Below are 20,800 nucleotides of genomic sequence, written 5' to 3' on the forward strand. Positions count from 1 at the left end.
AATCATTGAAAATCACAGAATTTAATATGTGCAATCATATGTAATTAGAATAAAAAGTATGATTGTATTTAATTATTCATGTTTGTGTCTATAAGCTATTTTATGTGATTTACCTAGGATCTTTCTTTATGCTCACATTTTCAGTCCCTGCTTTTTAAAACCCTAAACCAATTTGCATATTCTAATGCTTTTTAAATGTCTAGACCTAGTTTAATTTGCCCCCCCTCCCCCCCCACAGTATTACAAATTGAAGTGTCAGGGGCTTCAAATTTCCATAAGTAGCATTATTGTTCAAATATATTTATACATTTGACATAAAGAGTAGTTGATGTGAGAAAAATGGATCTTAATTTAGCAACTTTTAAAAATGATAGTACACTTCAGTTCAGTAGTACTGCATTGTAGTATTTTGTATAATAGAATTTTAAATGCAGTTTTATTTTCTTCAGTGGCATCTTTTTAAGACACAGAATAGGGGCAGCTAGGTGGCGCAGTGGATAAAGCACCAGCCCTGGAGTCAGGAGTACCTGGGTTCAAATCCGGTCTCAGACACTTAATAATTACCTAGCTTTGTGGCCTTGGGCAAGCCACTTAACCCCATTTACCTTGCAAAAACCTAAAAAAAAAAGACACAGAATAGTTATATCAGAAATAACAATGTCAGAAAAAGGAGCATTTTGTGATTTATCAAGCACTTTTCCTCACAAGTCTGTGAGACAGGCTACCAAACCCATTTGACAGGTAGAAGAAACTATGGTACTGTTCAAGTCAATCACATAGCTAGTAAGAGTTAGAATCAAGAGCCAAAGTTATCGTCAGTCTAAATTTTGTGTTCTTTTCCTTTGTAGTTACTGAAATAAAAGCAGTTCACTCATTACAGAACAAGATAACTAATAACAGTTCTTGTTTTTAATTTTTGAAGAGATGATCTTGGATTTAGACTTATCTCGGAGCAGGTGAGCCATCATCCACCAGTGAGTGCATTTCATGCTGAAGGATTAAACAATGATTTTATCTTTCATGGATCAATTTATCCCAAACTCAAGTTCTGGGGTAAAAGTGTGGAAGCTGAACCCAAGGGAACCATCACTTTGGAGCTTCTTGAGTAAGTTGGTATGATGTCATTAGTATCTTTATTTGCACATATGTGTAATCACACACACACACATACACACGCATGCTTTCTAAAGCTGAAATCATTTATTAAAAGAAAAAAGAAGAAAAAAACTACTTTGTGTGTAAAAACCCTCAAGAGATTCAGTATTATTCTACATTAGGTGAAACAGTATCTTGGACAGGGGAAAAGAAGTAATCCACTCTGCCATTTTAGATCTCATCTAGGAGTATATTGTTTCTTACTCTGAGGATCATGTTCTAGGAGAGATTGACAAATTTCATGATGTTTAAAGGACAGTAATGAAGACAATAAGTGGTTGGAATTACCATTTATGTTTAGCCTGAAGAAATAGAAACCTAATAAAGACAGAATGGGGGCTTCTTTAAATCTTTGAAGAATTGATATTTGAAATAAGGATTTACTTTGTTCTCCTTTACTCTAAAGGGAAACAGTTTCAGATGGAACATTTAAAGGAAGTTTTTCCTTCACAAAAGAAAGTTTCCAGGAGTAAAAACTTCCCAACAGTTAGAACAGGCTGTCCCAGGAGATATTGGATTCCTCAGGACTGAAGCAATTTAGAGTTTGGCTAGTCACTTGTGGGGAATGTTGTATCTGGGATTCATGCTTTATGTAACTAGTTACTCTTGAACTTAGATTTACTTAAATTAGATGTCAGAGATCTCTTTCTAACTCTCTAGTTCTTTAATTTGATTATTCCATGTTTAACTTATTTGAACAGTATTATTTGTAAATATTTAAACATGGAATTAGTTTGTATTATAATGTGGTAGTCACAAATGGATGCCCAATTTTTGCCAAGCAATCTTTGTAAATCATAGTAGCAGAGTTTCAGTTTTTTTAATTAACTATATTTCTAAATGAATTCAGTTCTGTAATCATTCTACATATTTATTAATTGTGAAGATGGTTTCAGGACATGTAACAAATGTGTAGAATTTTACAACTAGAGGGTATTTTAAGGATGATCTAAGCCATCTGCTTTACTTTTCTAAAAGCTTAAAAATAAGAACAAAAGTTATGATAAAAATCAAGCTTGGATACTAATCTGAGTTTTTTTTTGAAGTTTGACAATTTTGTTTATTTTATATTATTACAATAATCTTGTTGTGTGAGTAAACATAAACCCTCATCTCCCCCCCCCCAAAAAAAAGATAGAGAACCCTCAAGAATAGTGAGAGAGAGAGAAAAAAAAAAAGTGTACTTCAGTCTTATTCAGATTTCATCAGCTCTGTCTCTGGGATGAGTTGCCCTCTCTATCATGAGTCCACCAGACAAGTTGTTTCAATATTTTTCCCACAGTTGCTATTACTAGCTGTACTTCCCTCCATTCTATTCCTCCCCACTCTCATCTATTCCATTCTCTCTCTCCTTTCACCCTGTCCCTGCTCAGAAGTGTGTTGCATCTGATTATCCTCTAACAATCTTCCCCCTCTTCTGTCACCTACTCCCCCTTCCCTCTCCCCTTATCCCATCCCTTTCTTCTCATTTTCCTCTAGGGTAAGATAGATTTCTATACTTTATTAAGCATGTATATTATTTCCTCTCTGAGCCATTTCTGATGAGAAAAAAGGCTCATTCATTTCCCCTTACCTTCCTTGGTTTCCACTCTATTGCAAAAGTTTTTCCTTGACTCTTTTATGTGAAATATCTTAGCCCTTCTACTCTGAGACAGCGCTCTGCTCCATGCTCACTCTGGTATGGCAGAGTTCTCTCACCATCCCTTCAAGCTGTTCCCAGTGATCCCTGGGCCAAGAGGTCTGCAAACTGCACCCTCTGCCACAGACCCAGGCACCCCCAAGGACCCCATGGGCTGTTCCTGGAAGGCTAGAGCAGGTTTGTTCCGGCCCCAGCTACGCTGCACTGTGGCTGCACTATGGCTCTTTCCAACCCCAGTCCCAGTGAAACAGATCTTTCCTGTGGAACTTCTAAGTTGTCTTGGACTGGAAAATTGTATCTCTCAATCTTTCTGTGGGTTCTGCCCTTCTAAAATTTGATGGCTTTTGGAGTTTTGGGGGGAAAAAGTGTTGAGGAATTCCTATCTTCATGCTGCCATCTTGGCTCCACCCTCCTAATCTGGGTTTCTTAAAAGAGCATTCAAAGTACAGCAAAAATTATCCTGCTTAGTTTGGAATTTTCATAGAAAGCCTTAAGGGGCCTTGTTCCTGTATCTTCTAGTTATTTTCATGCAGACTTTTTTTAATCAGTGATAATACTTAATTTAAAGTTTAAGGGAACTCTCTCTAGTTCATCTAAATTTATTTTCAGACTGTACATTTATATGTATATATATATATATATATGTATATCTCTGTGTTTGTATATGTGTGTACATGTACATATATATATATATATATATATGTATTTATCTTTTGTGCATGAAGGCTATCTTATTTTCACACAAAGTTTATGTATTTGCACACTAGGTACTTAAAATAAATGTGTTGCTAGTTTATTTAAATTTTTGTATATGTACAAAACTATTTCTTTTTAAAATATATTTTGATAGTTCTTTAACATTACCATAAACCGAGGGCAGAGCCAAGATGGCAACAAGAAGGGATCGAGTCTTAGGAGCTCTCTGATAAAATTCATCAGCTAAGGACTCTAACTAAACTTTCGAGAGACAGAACCCACAAAGGGACCCAGTGAGGCAGTTCTCCTACTCAAGGTAACCGGGAAAAGAGCAGAAAGGCTCTGCCCCCCCGGGATTGGAGAGGCGGCCGGCCAGAGGGGTGGCCCGACAGAGCCAAAGAACCTCAGCCTCCCGGAGGCAGCCCCAGGGTGCTGGGGGTCTCAGCTCACAGCAGCGGGGGAGTCTCCTGAGCTGCACCCCGAGGAGCACCGGGCACAAAGTTGGGGAACAGCGGGGAGCCCAGCCCTCAGTGCACACAGCCAGCAGCATAGTCTTTCCCCAGCCCTGATCCAGAAAACAGAAGCAGGCGGAGCTGGTAAGCAGGAGCCCCCAGGGCATGAGCCCATTGAGCTGAGGGAGGGGAGTGAAGAGAGACTGCAGAGCTCTGTCCTCTGCCTCTGGAACAGGACTCTGGGGCTCTGACCACATTCAGATCCTGACCACAGTCTAAGCCCCCCCCCACACACATCAGCCCCTTGGCAGAGGGGGACGCTTATGGTCATTCACAGACCAGGAGGGAGGACAGAGCCGCACACACTGAGACCCTTGTGGGAGTGTCCCAAAAGCTCAAGAAACACCCCAAACCAGGCCCGGGCTGGGAAAATGAGCAAGCAGAGAAACAAAAAGAAGACTATTGAGAAATATTTTGCAAATGAGCCCAAGAAGGGCCAAAATACTCAGTCTGAAGATGACATCATTTCCAAAGAATTACTACAGGAAAATTGCCCTGATATTCTAGAAGCAGAGGACAAAATAGAAATGGAGAGAATCCACCGATCCCCCAGAGAAAGAGATCCCAAAAAACCAACCCCTAGGAACATTACAGCCAAGTTCCAGAACTCCCAAGTCAAAGAGAAAATATTACAAACAGCCAGAAGGACACAGTTCAAATATCGTGGAGCTGCAGTCAGGATCACACAGGACTTAGCAGCAGCTACATTGGAAGCTCGTAGGGCTTGGAATATAATATACCAGAAGGCAAGAGAGCTTAGAATGCAGCCAAGAATGAACTACCCAGCAAGGCTGAATGTCCTCTTCCAGGGAAAAAGATGGACTTTCAGTGAACCAGGGGAATTTCAAAGGTTCCTTTTGGAATGGCCAGAGCTGAACAGAAGGTTTGATCTTCAGATACAGGACTCAGGTGAAACATGTAGATTGGAGGAGAGGGGGGAAATATGAGGGACTTAATGAGGATGAACTGCATGTATTCCTGCATAGAAAAATGACACTGATAATACTCATATGAACCTTCTCAGTTAATAGAGCAGGTAGAGAGAGCTTTTATAGTTGAAGCACAGGAGAAAGCTGAATTCGAAGATAAAATATGGTGTAAAAATGGAGTCAATAGAAAAAAAGGGAAATGGAATGGGAGAAAGAAAAAGGAGAGGGGGAATAGTCCAAGATATTTCACGTAAGATTTTTTTTTTTATTACAATGAGCTATTGCAATGATATGGAAGGGGGGGAGGCAAGGGGGGAATGAGGGAAACTTTGCTCTCATCAGAGATGGCTAGGAGAGGAAACAGCAAATATACTCAATGGGGTATAGACATCTGGAGTAAGAAGGAGGGGGGAGCAGGGGGAAGGAGTGGGGATGTGAATAAAGGAGGAGAGGATGGACCATGGTGGGGAGACTGGTCAGATATAACACATTTTCTTTTTTTACTTCTTGCAAGGGGCTGGGAATCGAAGGCCTGCCCAGGACCACAGGGCCAGGTGGATTTTGGGCCTAAGGGGTGGTATGGGGGCTCAGGGCTTCTTGGCCCCAGGACCAGGGATCTGTCTGCTGTGCCACTCAGCGACCCTACAGCAGAGTCAAGTGAAAGGAGAGAGAAAATAGAGTACATGGTAGTGGAGAAATAAGAAAGGAGGGAGTTGAGATCAGCAATGGCAAAGGTGGAAAAATATGGAAATAACTTTTGTGATGGACTTATCATAAAGAATGAGATCCACCCATGACAGAGTTGTTGGTGTTGGAACAAAGACTCAAGCACATTTTTTGTTATGATTATTTGGGGGAAGGTGCAGGGCAAGTGGGGATGGATGGCCTGCCTGGGGCCACACAGCAGGGTGATCTTTGGGTGTCTGGGGCCTGATTTGGACCCAGGTGCTCCTGGCTCAAGGGCCAATGCTCTGTCTGCCACCCAGCCACCCCTACTATTATTACTATTTTGTTTTATTTTGGGTCTTTTTTTTCTTTCTTTTTTTTTTGTTTTTTTTTTCAGGGCAATGGGGATCGGGTGGCTTGCATGTCACATGGCTGGGTGATTGTTGGGTTTACGAGGCTGGATGTGGACTCGGGTGCTCGTGGCTCCAGGGCTGGTACTTCGTCCATTTGCGCCACCTGGCCATACCTACAATTATTACTATTATTATTTTTTATATTTTAATTTTTTTCTCTCCCCTTTACTTTTTTTCGCCCAAACAAGTCTATCTATATTCATGGGGGAGGAGGGGTATTTTGTTTACTTGTAAACAAGAATATTTTATTAATGTAAAAAAAACATTTGTACAAAATGAGAATAAAAAATAAATTTAAAAGAAAAAAAACATTACCATAATCCCCCAGTACCCTTTCTTAAACCCTCCCAGAGACCTATCCCATATAACAAATAGTATTTATAATATAAAGGGAAAAAACTAGAATTTGGGAAATTATCAGTATATCTGTCCAGTACAAAAACTTCCATTTGGTCTCTCTCATTAGGCTATGAGGTCTTTGAGAACAGGGATGGTCTTAGTTTTCTGTTAGATCTTTGGCATTTAGCATAATGCTTTGCATACAGTAAAAGCTGAATAAATGCCTTAATTCATTTATTTAGTATGATTTTTTAAAAAGGCTAAAAATATACTCACTGATCTATTCTGCAGAGTGGTAGAGGGGTGAATATGCCTTCTCAAATCTTTTCTTTGGAAACGGTCTTGTTCTTTAGTTTTTTCAGTATTCACTTTTATTTTTTTAATGGTTCTTTCCATTTACATTGTTTAGTCATATGGTTTTCTTGTCTCTGCTTTGTCACTCTACATTAGTTTATGTAGATCTTTTCATGCTTGTCAGTATTCATATTCATCATTCCTTAACAGCAAAACAGTATTCTGTAATATTTATGTTCCACATTTTTAGCCATTTTCCATTCAACGGTTATATACTTTGTTTCAAATTCTTTGTTATCACAAAAAATGCTGCTACAAATGTTTTAATGTATATGGAAACTTTGTTCTTATCAATGGCTTCCTTGACATATAGGCTTTATAGAAGAATCCATAATCATTTCTATAAACTAATTTTGTTTTCTTTTAAAGAAGAAAATATTTCATGTTTATTACTTGCTTGGTTGTTAGATACCATTGTGGAAGGCCTATGTTTACTTAGTCTGCAAAATGATTTTAGTTCTTAAATCATCAAAAATGTTAATACCAGTCAATAATAATTTTCTCTCTACTGGTACTTTTGATTTTTTTTAAACTTTGGGTGCTAGTTTGAAGCTTCCTAGGCAGCATCATTTAGAGGAGACTAGCTTATTACAAAAACTATGGTATTTTCCATTATAAGCAGTAGTTTATTGGCTATGTCACTTAACATAATGTACTATTCCTCCCTTACCTTTTTTAGGCACAATGAAGCCTATACATGGACAAATCCTACTTGCTGTGTGCATAACATTATTGTGGGTAAACTCTGGATTGAGCAATATGGCAACATGGAAATAACAAACCACAAGTAAGTTAGATTTTTTTTCATAGCAGCTCAACATTTTTTACAACACCTAAATGTGGTTCTGGGAACTTCAGATTAGAATAATTGTGAGTGGGAACTGATGAAATATCTAAGAAGCAGATAGCATTATAGTGGTAGTAGAAAGAGAACTAAACTTGGCAATATCAGGACACTGGCAGCCATCAGCATTTACCTCCTATGGACTTCAGTTTTCTTTGTTACAAAATAGAGATATGATTGCAGGCACTGATAAATTGTGAAGAAACTTCTTTATAACTGTTATATGAATGGGAGCATTGTTATTATATTAAACAAGTATTTACAGTCCCATCCAGCTTCTCATTATCACCTTTATTATCCAACTTTTGATATTATCATCCAGGTAAGCCTGTTTTGGGTTATTTACCTCATTCTATGGCATGTCCTTTATAAATTTTTGCTCAATAAATGTAGAATTGGTCATCTAAATGTGATGTCTTTATCATAGGACTGGGGAGAAATGTATATTAAACTTCAAGCCATGTGGCCTTTTTGGAAAGGAATTACACAAAGTTGAGGGCTACATTCAGGATAAAAGGTAATATTCCTTTTTTAATTATGGACTAGATAGGGAATAGACCCACATTAAAATAGAGTTGTGAGATAAGTTTATGAAGACAACTTAATACAAAACTGTTGCAAAAAAGTTGAAATGTAATTTTACTTTGTTTTTCTAACTAACATAATTTGAAACATCCTTAGCATAGTGGAACCCTGGCTCCCTGGGCTCAACCTTAACCTCTGTTTACAGCAAAAAGAAGCTGCGGGCCCTCTATGGGAAGTGGACAGAGTGCTTGTACAGTGTTGACCCTGCTACCTTTGAGGCTTGTAAGAAGAATGACAAGAAAAATGCAGATGAGAAGAAAAGCAGCAAACAGGTGACTCGAAGCTGTCCCACCCACCTTGTTCTCTTCACAGACACAAGGCAACTGGGGCACATATTAAAGGAATGTTCACAGATTTCTACTTCCTATGGTTCCTAATGTTTCCTTTGATCTTTTTTCCTAGCATATAAATTTTAGCTTGAAATGCATTAGATTTGACACATTAAGAAATACCGTTTAATAGGCTATGAAGTCATTTTCACGTCTTTTTATGCTTTTACCTACTTGATCCTGGAATAGAAAAGTTGATTCATTCAGCAAACATGCAGTTGCCATCATTTGTGCTAGGTAGAGAGAGCACCAGACACTGGGAAGCCAAAGACAAAAACCAAACAAATCCTTTAAGGAAAAAAAGCAGTACAAAGAAAGTTAAGTACAAAATAAGTAGTTACAAAGTTATTTCTAGAGGGCATTAGCAACTGAGGGGGGGGGCAAGGCAGGCATTTTTTAGGTGAGGCTTAGGTGAGCAACCTGCAACAGGAGTGGGGGTGGGGAGGGGCAGCCAGCCTGTGGATGGCATGGAGGCACAAGAGCGAAGGAGATACATGAGAAACAGGGAATGGGATAAACTGGCAAAGGTCAGCAGGAGAAGGAGCTTTAATTGCCAACCAGGAGTTTATATTTTATCCTAAGAGGGAACTACTAGATCCAGGCAGTGATGTCATTAGACATGTACTTTATGAATACCTCCTTGGCAGATGTGGGAAACAGAGACAAAAAATAGAGAGGGGACCTGAACTAGACTGGCACCTGTGTGAGTGGAGAATATCATCAAGGGAGAAATGACAAGATTTGGCAAATTATTGGATAGTCAAGGATGACTCTGAGGGTTGTGACTATAAATGATTAGAAGGAGGTACCCCTAATAGGTAAGTTAAGATTGGAAGATAATGAATTCTGTTTAGGAAATGGTGGATTTGAACTGCCTATGGCACATAGTGGGAGATGACCAATAGTAAGTGGTGAAATGGGACTTGAATTTAGGAAACAGATTAAAACTAGACATAACAGCTACTTATCTGAATAATTGAGAGCTAAGCCCATGGAAGTGATGAAATCTCTAAAAGGATGAATGTAGAGACTTGAAGAGAAGAGAACCCAGGACAGGACCCTCAAATATGCCCATATATAGGAGTCAAAGGCATGGATATCATCCAGCAAAGGAGGATAAGAAGGAGCAGGAAGAGAATTAAGAAAGAACATTCAGAGAAACCCATGCAGAAGGAGCAAGCAGACATTAAGGAGAAATGCCACGAATAGGTCAAAAAGGATGGATTTTTCCCCCTTAAGAGCTCATTAGTAACCTTTGAGACAGAAGATTCCGTTAATGATGAGGTCATAAGCCAGATGGCAATGAGTTAAGAAGTGGGAGGTGAGAAAATGGAGTTAGTCAGTCTCAAGAGCTTTTTTTGGAATTTGGCTGTGAAAGAGTTTAGGGGGATAGTAGAATCAAATGAAGTTTTTCTAAAGATTTGGAAAATCAGGGCACGTTTATAATTAGTAGGGAAGGAACCAGTGGATAAGAAGAAACTGAAATTTTAGGGAGAGAATTAGATCCAAGGACATCTAGGACAAAGAAGAAAAGAACTTATCATTGGCAAAGTTCAGAAGAGTCACCTCTTTCTCCAAGACTGAGTCAGAGAAAAAGAGAGTAAGGAATGCTTTGGGAAAAACTTGAGGGGTAAACATGAAGTTTAGTTGGTTTCAGTGTCATCTGTGAAGCATGAAACGTGGTCTGCTTAGAGGGCAGGTGGTTTGGGAGGCTTAGAGAAGAGGATTGAAATAGATGCTCTGCTGTGGGAATTGGGATAAAGAGATAAGAAAAACAGATAGTTGTTGCAGCAGTTGGGAACCCATTTGAAATGATATAGATTTAGCAAGAATCCAGTATGTATAGTCAGTTGACTTCCCACAGTATCATTCAGCAACAAGAAGGAAAATAATGGAAGTGATCCATAGTAGGGGTTTAGAGAAGAAAGCAGAGAAATAAATTGATGATAATGATACTTGCTCATTTTGAGTGTCTACGCTTAACATGCTTCATATTTTAAATGTTAGAGAAATTTCATTTTCCCCAAAAAGATTTTTGAATTTTATCTTCAAATTTAAACTCCTTAAAATATAAGGCTTTAAATTAAAATTTATTTTCTTTTTTCTATAAACATTCTCAACTAATAATGGTAGCACCAACTCTATGGTATGATCAAGAAGAATAAATGAGATAATAAAAAGTGCTTTGAAAACCTTCTAGAAATATATAAATGTTAGCCATTGTCATCATTATCACTATCAAAGAACATGATCTTAAACTAGAACCAATGAGAAGGAGGTAGAAAGATAGAGACAGATAGTGAGTAGTAAACACCATCTTAGTCTAGATTCTATTCTCCTCTCACCCTTCTTATTTTTGGGTCAAATCTCTCCTGACTTAGCCAAAACTGGAGAACTTCTTGAACACCAGGATTTCTCCTCTTGTATTAATGCCTTTTGGAGCCAGTGATAAAGAAGACCTCCTCCCATATCTAGGGTGATGCTAGAAAACAGAAATTCCTGGGACACCACATAGGGAGAGGAGGACAAGACAGGTCACATCAGTATTCATCCTGCTGCTTCAGAAAATCAAATAACTAGGAACATTTTACCTGAAGAAGAAAAATACTATTCTAATAGCCTTTGATTTTTGATGGGTTTTTATTCAACATTGCTGAGCAGAGAGACCTGATATGACCCTTCTGAATGTGTTGCTAAATAATAACCAGCACTTCTGGGGCAGAGCCAAAATGGCCCCATGAGGCTAGCATGTTCCTGCAGCTTTGGCTTTTACATTGAAAAAAATATAAAGTACCTTTTAGGAAAAACAAAAGACCTGGAAAAGCCTCTACACAGACATTCAAGCTACAGCTCCCACCAAAAAAAGGCAAGATCAAAACAAGTTTCAATGGTAGACATCATAGAGGATCTTCAGTGAGGATCTGTCTCTTTGGGGGAACGGGAGAACTAAAGTCCAACTAGGTGGGAGAGCACGAAAGCCAGTGGGAGGCTTTTAGCCATAGTGCAGTCCAGGTCCCAGCAGCTTGACAACAGCAGAGGTCCTGGCAGCTAGATAGCAAGCCAGCAGGGAAGGTCCAAAGCCCAAAGTAAGTCTGAACCCTAGGAACACTGGGGTAAAGGACAAACAACTGCTAAGTCAGAACCTGGACATAAAGGAGGAAACAAAGTTCTGCAAAGTCAAGACCTGAACTGCATAGGCAACATCTTGACCAATGATAAGCCAGGATTCAGACCCAAGCTCCAACATAAAAAGCTTGAATCTGCACTCCCTATACCCCAGGAGCAGAACTCAAACAATCAAAATGAGGAAAAAAGCTAAAAGAGCCCTCACCATAGAGATAAAGATGCCACCTCAGAAGAAGAAAGCAGTGAAAAATTACCTACATGGGAAGTCTCAAAAGAGATTATGAATTGGACTCAAATTCAAATTTTCATAAAAGAACTTTAAAAAGAATTTAAGGGGTGGCTAGGTGGTGCAGTGGATAGAGCACCAGCCCCAAGTCAGGAGTATCTGAGTTCAAATCCAGCCTCAGACACTTAATAATTACCTAGCTGTGTGGCCTTGGGCAAGCCACTTAACAACATTTGCCTTGCAAGAACATTAAAAAAAAAGAATTTAAAAATCAAAAAATAGACGAAGAAAAATGGAAAAAAAAGTAATGAGAGCTATGCAGGAAAATTATAAAAAATTGACCAAAGAAATCAATTCCTTTAATATCAAAAATAACAACTGGAAAAAAGAATGTAGCTCTTAAAAAAATAAAATCAACCAACTGAAAGAGGACTGAAATTCGTCTAAAACTCAAATCAACCAGTTGGAAAGGGAATGCAACTCAGCAAAATGTAAAATTAACCAACTGGAAAAGGAAACAGAAAGGTTCACTTCTGAAGAAAATAAAAACCCTAAAAAGGTAAACTTGGACAAATAGAAACCAGTGAATCTATGAGACTATAAGATTCCATTAAACAAAGTAAAACAGTTGAACAAATTGAAGAAAATGTAAAGTACTTTTTAGGAAAAACAAAAGACCTGGAAAATAGATCCAGGAGATGAATTATTGGACTACCAGAAAGCCTAGATCAAAAAAAGTTCCTGCAAAACAGCTTTCAGGAAATTATCCAAGAAAACTGCCCAAATCTGCTAGATCAAGAAGGCAAAATAACCATTGAAAGAATACACAGAACTCCTTCTGAGAGATACCCCAGGATTAAAAGCTCCAAGAAGTATTATAGCCAAATTCCAAAATTCTGAAATAAAGGAGAAAATACTGCAAGCTGCAAAAAAGAAGCCATTTAAATACAAAAGAAACACAATCAGACTTAGGATTTTTCAGCTTCAACATTGAAGGCCTGGGGGCGACTAGGTGGTGCAGTGAATAGAGCACCGGCCTTGGAGTCAGGAGTACCTGGGTTCAAATCTGACCTCAGACACTTAATAATTATAATTACCTAGCTGTGTGGCCTTGGGCAAGCCATTTAACCTCATTGCCTTGAAAAATCTAAACAAAACAAAACATTGAAGGCCTGTAGAACCTGGAATACCATATTGCAGAGGGCAAAGGACCTTGGATTACAACCAAGAATTTACTACCCTGAAAAATTTGGCATATTCTGTCAGGGGAAAGATGGATGTTCAACAAAACAGACAACTTCTAAAATTTCCTGATTAAAAGACCGGAACTGGATGGAGAATTCAGTCTCCAAATACAGGACTCAAGAGATGCATATAAAAATAAATGTAAAGGGGGGGGGGGGGAACAAAAGCACACATTAATCAAGAATATTAAATTGTATACAACCCTACAGGAAAGATATAACCCTTATAACTCTTTGAGAATTGTACTTCTCTTAGGATTGTTAAAGGGTTGAATATAGTTGAAGAGATTGGATTTTGAGGACATGGGAATGTTTGGTTCTAATCTTTCCATTGAAGAGGACCAAGATGACATCACTCTGTTTGAGACAAATAATCTAAGGTGAAAAGCTAGAGTGTTTACTCTAAACTTATGTGCCTCAGTTGCCTTTGACCTACTTTAAATTTGTCTTGCTCATAAAGCTCAGCACTTTCTCTGATGAGGCCATCTTCTCTCATACCTTACAATCAGTTATAAAGTTCTTAAGATGATAATTTGGCTCATGAAGATTGTATGTCCAGAGAGGGTACTTGAAAAGGGGGTAAGGCCTCAAGTGATTATAATTTTATGTGATTTATGACTCTTAGAAATTAGAAATGCATTTCTAATGAGACAGAAGAAGAGAGGGTACTTAGTGACTATGAAGTAATGTTTATCTATCAACTTTTGATTATCATTTGATTGATTGATGATACTTTGACCGTATTTTGATTGGTAGTACTTCTTTCAGGTCAGATAAAAGGAGTATAATTTGATAAAGGGTATTAAGTACAAGACAGGGTTAAAACATTAATAACATAAAGAGAAGGAGAAGGCTAGGTATTAGTGGATAAATAACACCACATGTAGAGCCTATTATAGGGAAAGAAGGGAACATGTGAAAACTAAGTAAATCCTATTCAATAGATGTGGCCCATAGAGGGAATAAGATATTTTCCCCATTTGGGTTTAAAAATCTGTCCTATTCTACAGGGAACTGGGTGTGGGGAGCTGGGTAAGAGGAAAGAAAAGGGAAAAAAGGGAATATAAAAGAGAAGGCAAAAGTATAAGTGAAATTAAACTGAAAGTTAAAATTTAACATAAAAGTTAAAGGGGAAAGAGAATAGTGAAACTGGTGAGGAGGAATAAGAGAAAAGGAAAGTAAAAAAACTGGGGAAAGTTAGCATGGAGGGAAAATATACAATTAGTAATCTTACTATAAATGTGAATGGGATGAATTGTCCCATAAAACTGAATTGGATAGCAAAGTGGATTAAAAGTCAGAATCGTACAATATTTTGTACACATTTGAAGTAGAGAGATGCACACAGAGTAAAAAACTAGAGCACAATATATTATGCTTCAGCAAAAGTAAAACAAAAATTAGAGATAGTGATCCTGATCTCAGACAAAGCAAAAGCAAAAATAGATCTCACCTAAAGGGATGAGGAAGGAAACTTTGTAAAAGGCATCATAGGCAATGAAGCTATATCATTAATAAACATGTATGTACCTAGTGGTATAGCATTCAAACTATTAGTGGAGAAGCTGAATGAATTACAAGGAGACAGACAGCAAAATTTTAATGTTGGGGGATCTCAACCTTCCTCTCTCAGAACTAGATAAATCTAACTACAACATAAAAAGAAGAAAGTTAAGGTGGATAAAATCTTCAAAAACTTGGGTATGATAGACCTCTGTAGAAAACTGAATGGGGATAGAAAAGAATATACCTATTTCTCTGCAGTACATAGCACCTATACCAAAAGTGACCAGGTACTAGGGCATTAAAAACCTTACAATCAGATGCAAAAAAGGCAGAAATATTCTGTTAGATATATGGAAAGGAGAGAAATTTATGACCAAGTGAGAACTAGAGTATGTTATAAATTGCAAAATGGATGATTTTGACTATATTAAATTTAAAAGGGTTTGCACACATAAAACCAGTGCTTCCAAAATTAGAAGGAAAACAGAAAGCTGGGAAACAATTTTCATAGCTAGGAATTCTGATAAAGGTCTCATTTCTAAAATATAAAGAGATTACATCAGATTTATAATGTTACAAGTCATTCCCCAATTGATAAATGGTCAAGGGAGATGAATAGACAGTTTTTTCAAATGGAAGATATTAAAGCACTATATATATATATATATAATCATATGAAAAAATGTTCCAAATCATTACTAATTAGAGAAATATAAGTTAAAACAACTATGAGTTTCCACATCACACCTATCATATTGGCCAGATGACAAAAAAGGGAAAATTATCAATATTGGAGAGGTTATGGGAGGATTGGCACATCAATGCATTGTTATTGGAGTTGTGAACTGATCCAATCTTTCTGGAAAGCAATATGGAACTATGCCCAAAGAGTCATAAAACTTTGACCCAGCAATACCAATACTAGGCCTATATACAGAAGAAATCATAAAAAAAATGGGAAAAGTCCTACATGTTCCAAAATAGCAGCCCTATTTGTAGTGGGAAAGAATTGGAAATTGAGGGGATGCCCATCAATTAGGGAATGGTTGAACAAGTTGTGGTACATGAATACTATGGAACACCATTATTCTATTCTTGAATGTTGTTGGGCTGTTAGAGAAGCATGGAATGAATTACAGAAACTGATGCTTAACCAAGAGAATATTTTACACACTAACAACAACATTACAAGTTGATCAGCCTTGATAAATGCATCTCCTTTCAGCAGTTCAGAAAGCTAGGAAAAGTCTAAAAGACCTGCTCTGGACAATGGTATTCACATCCAGAGAAAGAAAAACAAAACAAAAACCTGCAGAATCTGAATGAACACTACATTCACTTTTTAAAATTTTCTCTTATGTTTTTTTCTTTCCTATCTCATGGTTTTCTTTCTTTTCCCTTAATTCTAATTGCTCATACAGAAAATGACTAATCTATAAACATGTTAAACATGAAAGTGTATGTACAATGTTCACCAGACTGTTTGCCACTGCAGGACGGAGGGTGAGAAGGAAGGGTGGAAGGAAGTTATGTAACTTTAAAATATGCATGTGCATGTGGTTCATGAATGCTTAAATGAATTTCATACTTTCACAACATGTAATTGGAAAAATAAAATATCAATTAAAAAATAAAACACGTTGACCACACTGAAAAAATAACTAGCATTTATATAATTCTTTAAGGTTTATACAGTGCTTTACATATATTATCTCAATGGCCTTCACATCAACTCACTGAGTTACAAAATATTATTATCCACATTTAATAGATGAACAGCTGAAATGTTCAAAGTTGTGTCCAAGGGAGAATTTGAACTTGGTTCTTTCAGACTCCCAAGTCTAGCTCTCTATCCTCTATAATAGTAAACTTCTTTCAGTAGCAGTAAAGAGCAGTTCCATCTCTTCAAAGTCTGCTGGCAGACATTGACTTAAGGCCAGGTACTACAAGACCATAGGCTGGACAACTTGATGGGGGTTTATTCCACTAAATAATATCTTTCCACTGTGTAGCTGCAGTCAGACCAAGCAGATAGATGGACAAATCTCCCAATAAAGTTCTGTTATTCCAGTGCTTCATCTCAGCATAGAATTGACCTGGCACTTTTGAAGGCTCTAGTAGCCAAGTTGTGACAGTAGACTACATATCTCTCTGCCCTCTAAAGATTTGTCTTAGCTAAGAGAGTTTGGGGTCAAATTTATTTATTTTTTGGTCCACAGTAGCTCAAGAAGACCCTCTACTAAGACCTACATAAAAGGTGGAAAGAGTATTCACACTGATGAAATCACAGCTCTTTTGACCTTGAAGTTGAAGAAGTCACCCAGTTCCATCACTTCCATAATGTTTTAGTGATTATTATGTCATTATATCATATTTACTGATAATTGCCTTATATCAATCAGATAGGATCCCCTGATATAAAGTGACTCACCCCCACCTTCATATGAGAAACCAAAATTCACATTTCTGTCATCCTTATCATAGCTAGGCAATGTACAGTTGCTCTTTGTTGCCAAAGTTTTCAGCGTTTCTGATCAGCCTTAAAGTCCAGATAAAGTAATAAGTAAATGAGTGGGAAACAGATACTTTGGTCATTTTTACCATAAGTAAATCCTTTTCTGAGGAGCTGCTTTCTCTAGGGTTCTCACATGAATGTCATTTTTCCTACCCTTTTCAATAAACAGACATATCTGAATAAGAAAGGGATATCACCTTATATATATCACTGTTACTTTCCAATAACCAAGTCAACACCCACAGAGTCCTTCATAGCAAAGAAAAAAGTGAACAAAACAAAGCCATACTTTGGATCATATCTAACAGTGCTCTAAGAATTTTCCAAAAATGCTCTAGGCTGTATTTATCTCTTCCTCTCTTTTGGATTATTATTTTCTGACATTAACTCATTTATTGTCTCATTACCAGTCATCATTAGATATTTAGAACTAAAAGATACTTTAAAGATTGTCTGCTATGGTGTTGCACCTTAACATAGAGTTAAAATCAGGTCATAGGCTGGGGAAATGAACAAACAACAGAAGAAAAAGAACTTGACCATAGATAATTACTTTGGTCCTATGGAGGATCAAAATACACACTCTGAAGATGACCAAGTCAAAACTTTTATATCCAAGCCTCCAAGAAAAAGCCATGAAAGAGTTAAAAAACTATTTTGAAAATCAAATAAATCAGGTAGAGGAGAAATTGGGAAGAGAAATGAGAGCAATGCAGGAAAATCATGAAAATCAAGTCAGCAGGGGAGGCTAGGTGGCATAGTGGATAAAGCACTGGCCCTGGAGTCAGGAGTACCTGGGTTCAAATCCAGTCTTAGACACTTAATAATTACCTAGCCATGTGGCCTTGGGCAAGCCACTTAACCCTGTTTGCCTTGAAAAAAACCTAAAAAAAATCAAGTCAGCAGCTTGGGTGAATAAATACAAAAAAAATTGAAGAAAATAGTATCTTGAAAACCAATTTAGGTGAAATTGAAAAAGCAGTCCAAGAGGTCAAAGAGAGGAAGAATGCCTTAAAAAGCAGAATTGGCCAGATAGAAAAGGACATTAAAAAAAAAAGCTCTGTGGACCTTGTCTGCTATGATCCCCTCAGTTTACAAGTGCAGCCACCAGTTTCAGTAGTTTCTCCCACTGAGAAAGGAGAGGTCCTCTGACTCTTTACAAGGGGGATAGTATCTTAATTGATCAAGTGCTTAGCTCTTATGATTGGTGCCTGCAAACCTTCTCTGCTCCTCATCTTGCCTCCTGGCTCCCTTCAAGTTCTGGCTAAATTCTCTCCTTGTAGAGGAAGCCTTTCTCAAGGCCTCTGAATTCTAGTGCCTTCCCTCTATCCATTCTATAATGTGTTTGGTCATAGTTGTTTGCATGTTGTTCCCCCTATCAGAGTGAGAGCTCTTAGAAGGTATGGGCTGTCTTTTGTCTTCATCATGTCTCTAGAGCTTAGCACAGTGTTCAAGATAGGAGCTTAATAAATGTTGTTTGGCTGATGACATGATGAAGAGAAGCTGTGTGAATTAAATAGTGAAAGAAAATAAGCAGAATCTCTTTCCTAAAATATCTTTTTATCTTGCTAAGAAATAGCAAGAATTTTATTTTTTTGAGGAGAAATTTTAATTTATCAGATGTTTCAAAATTGAGGGAGGTCAGGGTAAAGGTGACTTTGGCTGTGATCTTTTTCACAACTGTTTATATTAAAGAATTCTTTTTCTTCTTTTTTTAGGTTTTTGTGAGGCAATGGGGTTAAAGTGACTTTCCTAAGGTCACACAACTAGGTAATTAGTAAGTGTCTGAGGCTGGATTTGAACTCGGGTCCTCTTGACTCCAGGGTTGATGCTCTATTCACTGTGCCACCTAGCTGCCCCAAATTATTTGTCTTTTATTTTTAATTACTGTCAACAAGTAGCATTGTTGGTAACCTCATTGTTTATTTAAGCCTAGCATGTTGAGGGTTTTTATATATTAAGATGAGTAAAAACTTACTGGAAGAGAGGTTTCTCCTATTTATTAAATAAAGAACACTTAATAAACTAGATTGGAAGCTCAGAGTTACAGGATTAACGAAAGAGCTATTTGAATTTTATAAATTAATAAGAAAATATCAAAGCATACCTTTTAATCTCCTTAAAATATGGTATGACACTAAATAAGGAAAATGGTCCAGTAGCAAGGAGACAGAGGGATAATCACCCTCCCTTAAGCTCCTGCTACACATAGAGATTCATTGAAGATTTTAAAACATTTTTTTCAGGCAGCTAGGTGGTACAGTGGATAAAGCACCAGCCCTGGAGTCAGGAGTACTACCTGAGTTTAAATCCGGCCCCAGATAATAATTACCTAGCTGTGTAACCTTGGGCAAGCCACTTAACCCCATTGCCTTGCACAAAAAAAAAAAAAAAAAATTTCTCCTTGTATTTCCTTTTGTTACAAATCTATTGTAACTTATAAAATTATTGCAAAGGGCCTGATGATACTGTTAATACTTTTCATGAAGTTTGCCCATTTTACTGTTTTGATATATACTAATAGCACATAACTATTATTACCATTTTCATTATTTGATTAATGATTAGGTTAACATTATCAGTTTACTAAATACAAGTATTATTACTACTTGATAAGAAAATTGAAGCCCAGGGTGGTCAAATGAATTGCTCCAAGTCACACAATAAGTAGCCAGTGAAATTTGAACTCAGATCCACTGTACCAAGTCTACCACTTTTCTACCTACTATACTCTTCCCTTACTTCCAAATCCATCTCGGAATTCATTTCTTCCTTAAACAATTTTGATCCTCCTCAGCCCTAAAGCCAGAAATGATTTTTTACTTCATGAATTTCTAATATCGCCCATAGATTAAGAGTCACAAGATTAAATTCTGAAGTCCAGATCTTCCTCTTACTACCTGTGTATCCTTGAGCAATTCACCTAACCTCACTTTGGACCTCAGCTTCTCAATCTGGAAAAAGAAAGGACTGAACTAAGATTGCTTCGTGTACTATGTCATATTTGGACCTTTCGTGTACTTTTGTCATATCATAACTATTATGTTTTATTAAATTACAAAATCTTAAGAAGTAGAAATTGTTTCTTGCTTTCTTTTTTTATATGAACACTAAAGCTCTAATGTTAAATTTGATCATACAAAGCAGAAAGTATTTAATGCCATAGGAGAGGTACAAATAAAGTCCTAAAGAAAGATAGTGGTGGGAAGCAGTTTGCTTTCTCTCCTTGGATAGAGATCCCATCTCACACTCTCCAGATGTCCCACTCATTAACTAGTCCATAACTGAGCAGTTTCTATTAGATGCTCAATAGCTGCTTGGTTTAACAAACATTTAGTATTCATTTTAACTCATATTTATTATTGACCTTCTATATCTACTAAGTGCTGGATATGAACAATCTAATGAAAACAGTCCCTGCCCTCTAGGAACTGGAGTTTTGGTCTTGAGATAAGGCATTTCAAGGGCACCTGATGATCAAAATGAATTTTGTGAAAGTGTTTTGAAATAATTAAAAATACCTTACAAATCTATAATAAAATTTCAAATGATAAAGTTGCATAAAAATTATTCCGTGTTTGCTTTTTTACAGATGGGCACTTCTGAGGAACCTGATGAAATGCCTTTGCCAGATTCTGAAAGTGTGCATGTCATCCCAGGCAGTGTTTTGCTCTGGAGGATAGCTCCAAGACCTCCCAACTCTGCACAGGTCAGACCATGAT

At 37.3% G+C, this 20,800-nt stretch overlaps 1 protein-coding gene across 1 annotated transcript in view; it reads left to right on the forward strand.

Moving 5' to 3' along the window:
- OSBPL1A (oxysterol binding protein like 1A) overlaps positions 1-20,800 on the forward strand; it is a 393,082-nt gene that overhangs the window by 350,576 nt on the left and 21,706 nt on the right. Inside the window, exon 25 of the mRNA XM_074207336.1 lies at positions 20,671-20,787. Coding sequence (XP_074063437.1) covers positions 20,671-20,787 — 117 coding nt within the window. The remainder of the gene's footprint in view (positions 1-20,670; positions 20,788-20,800) is intronic.

This window comes from Macrotis lagotis, chromosome X (assembly GCF_037893015.1).
Source record: "Macrotis lagotis isolate mMagLag1 chromosome X, bilby.v1.9.chrom.fasta, whole genome shotgun sequence".
NCBI lineage: Eukaryota > Metazoa > Chordata > Mammalia > Peramelemorphia > Peramelidae > Macrotis > Macrotis lagotis.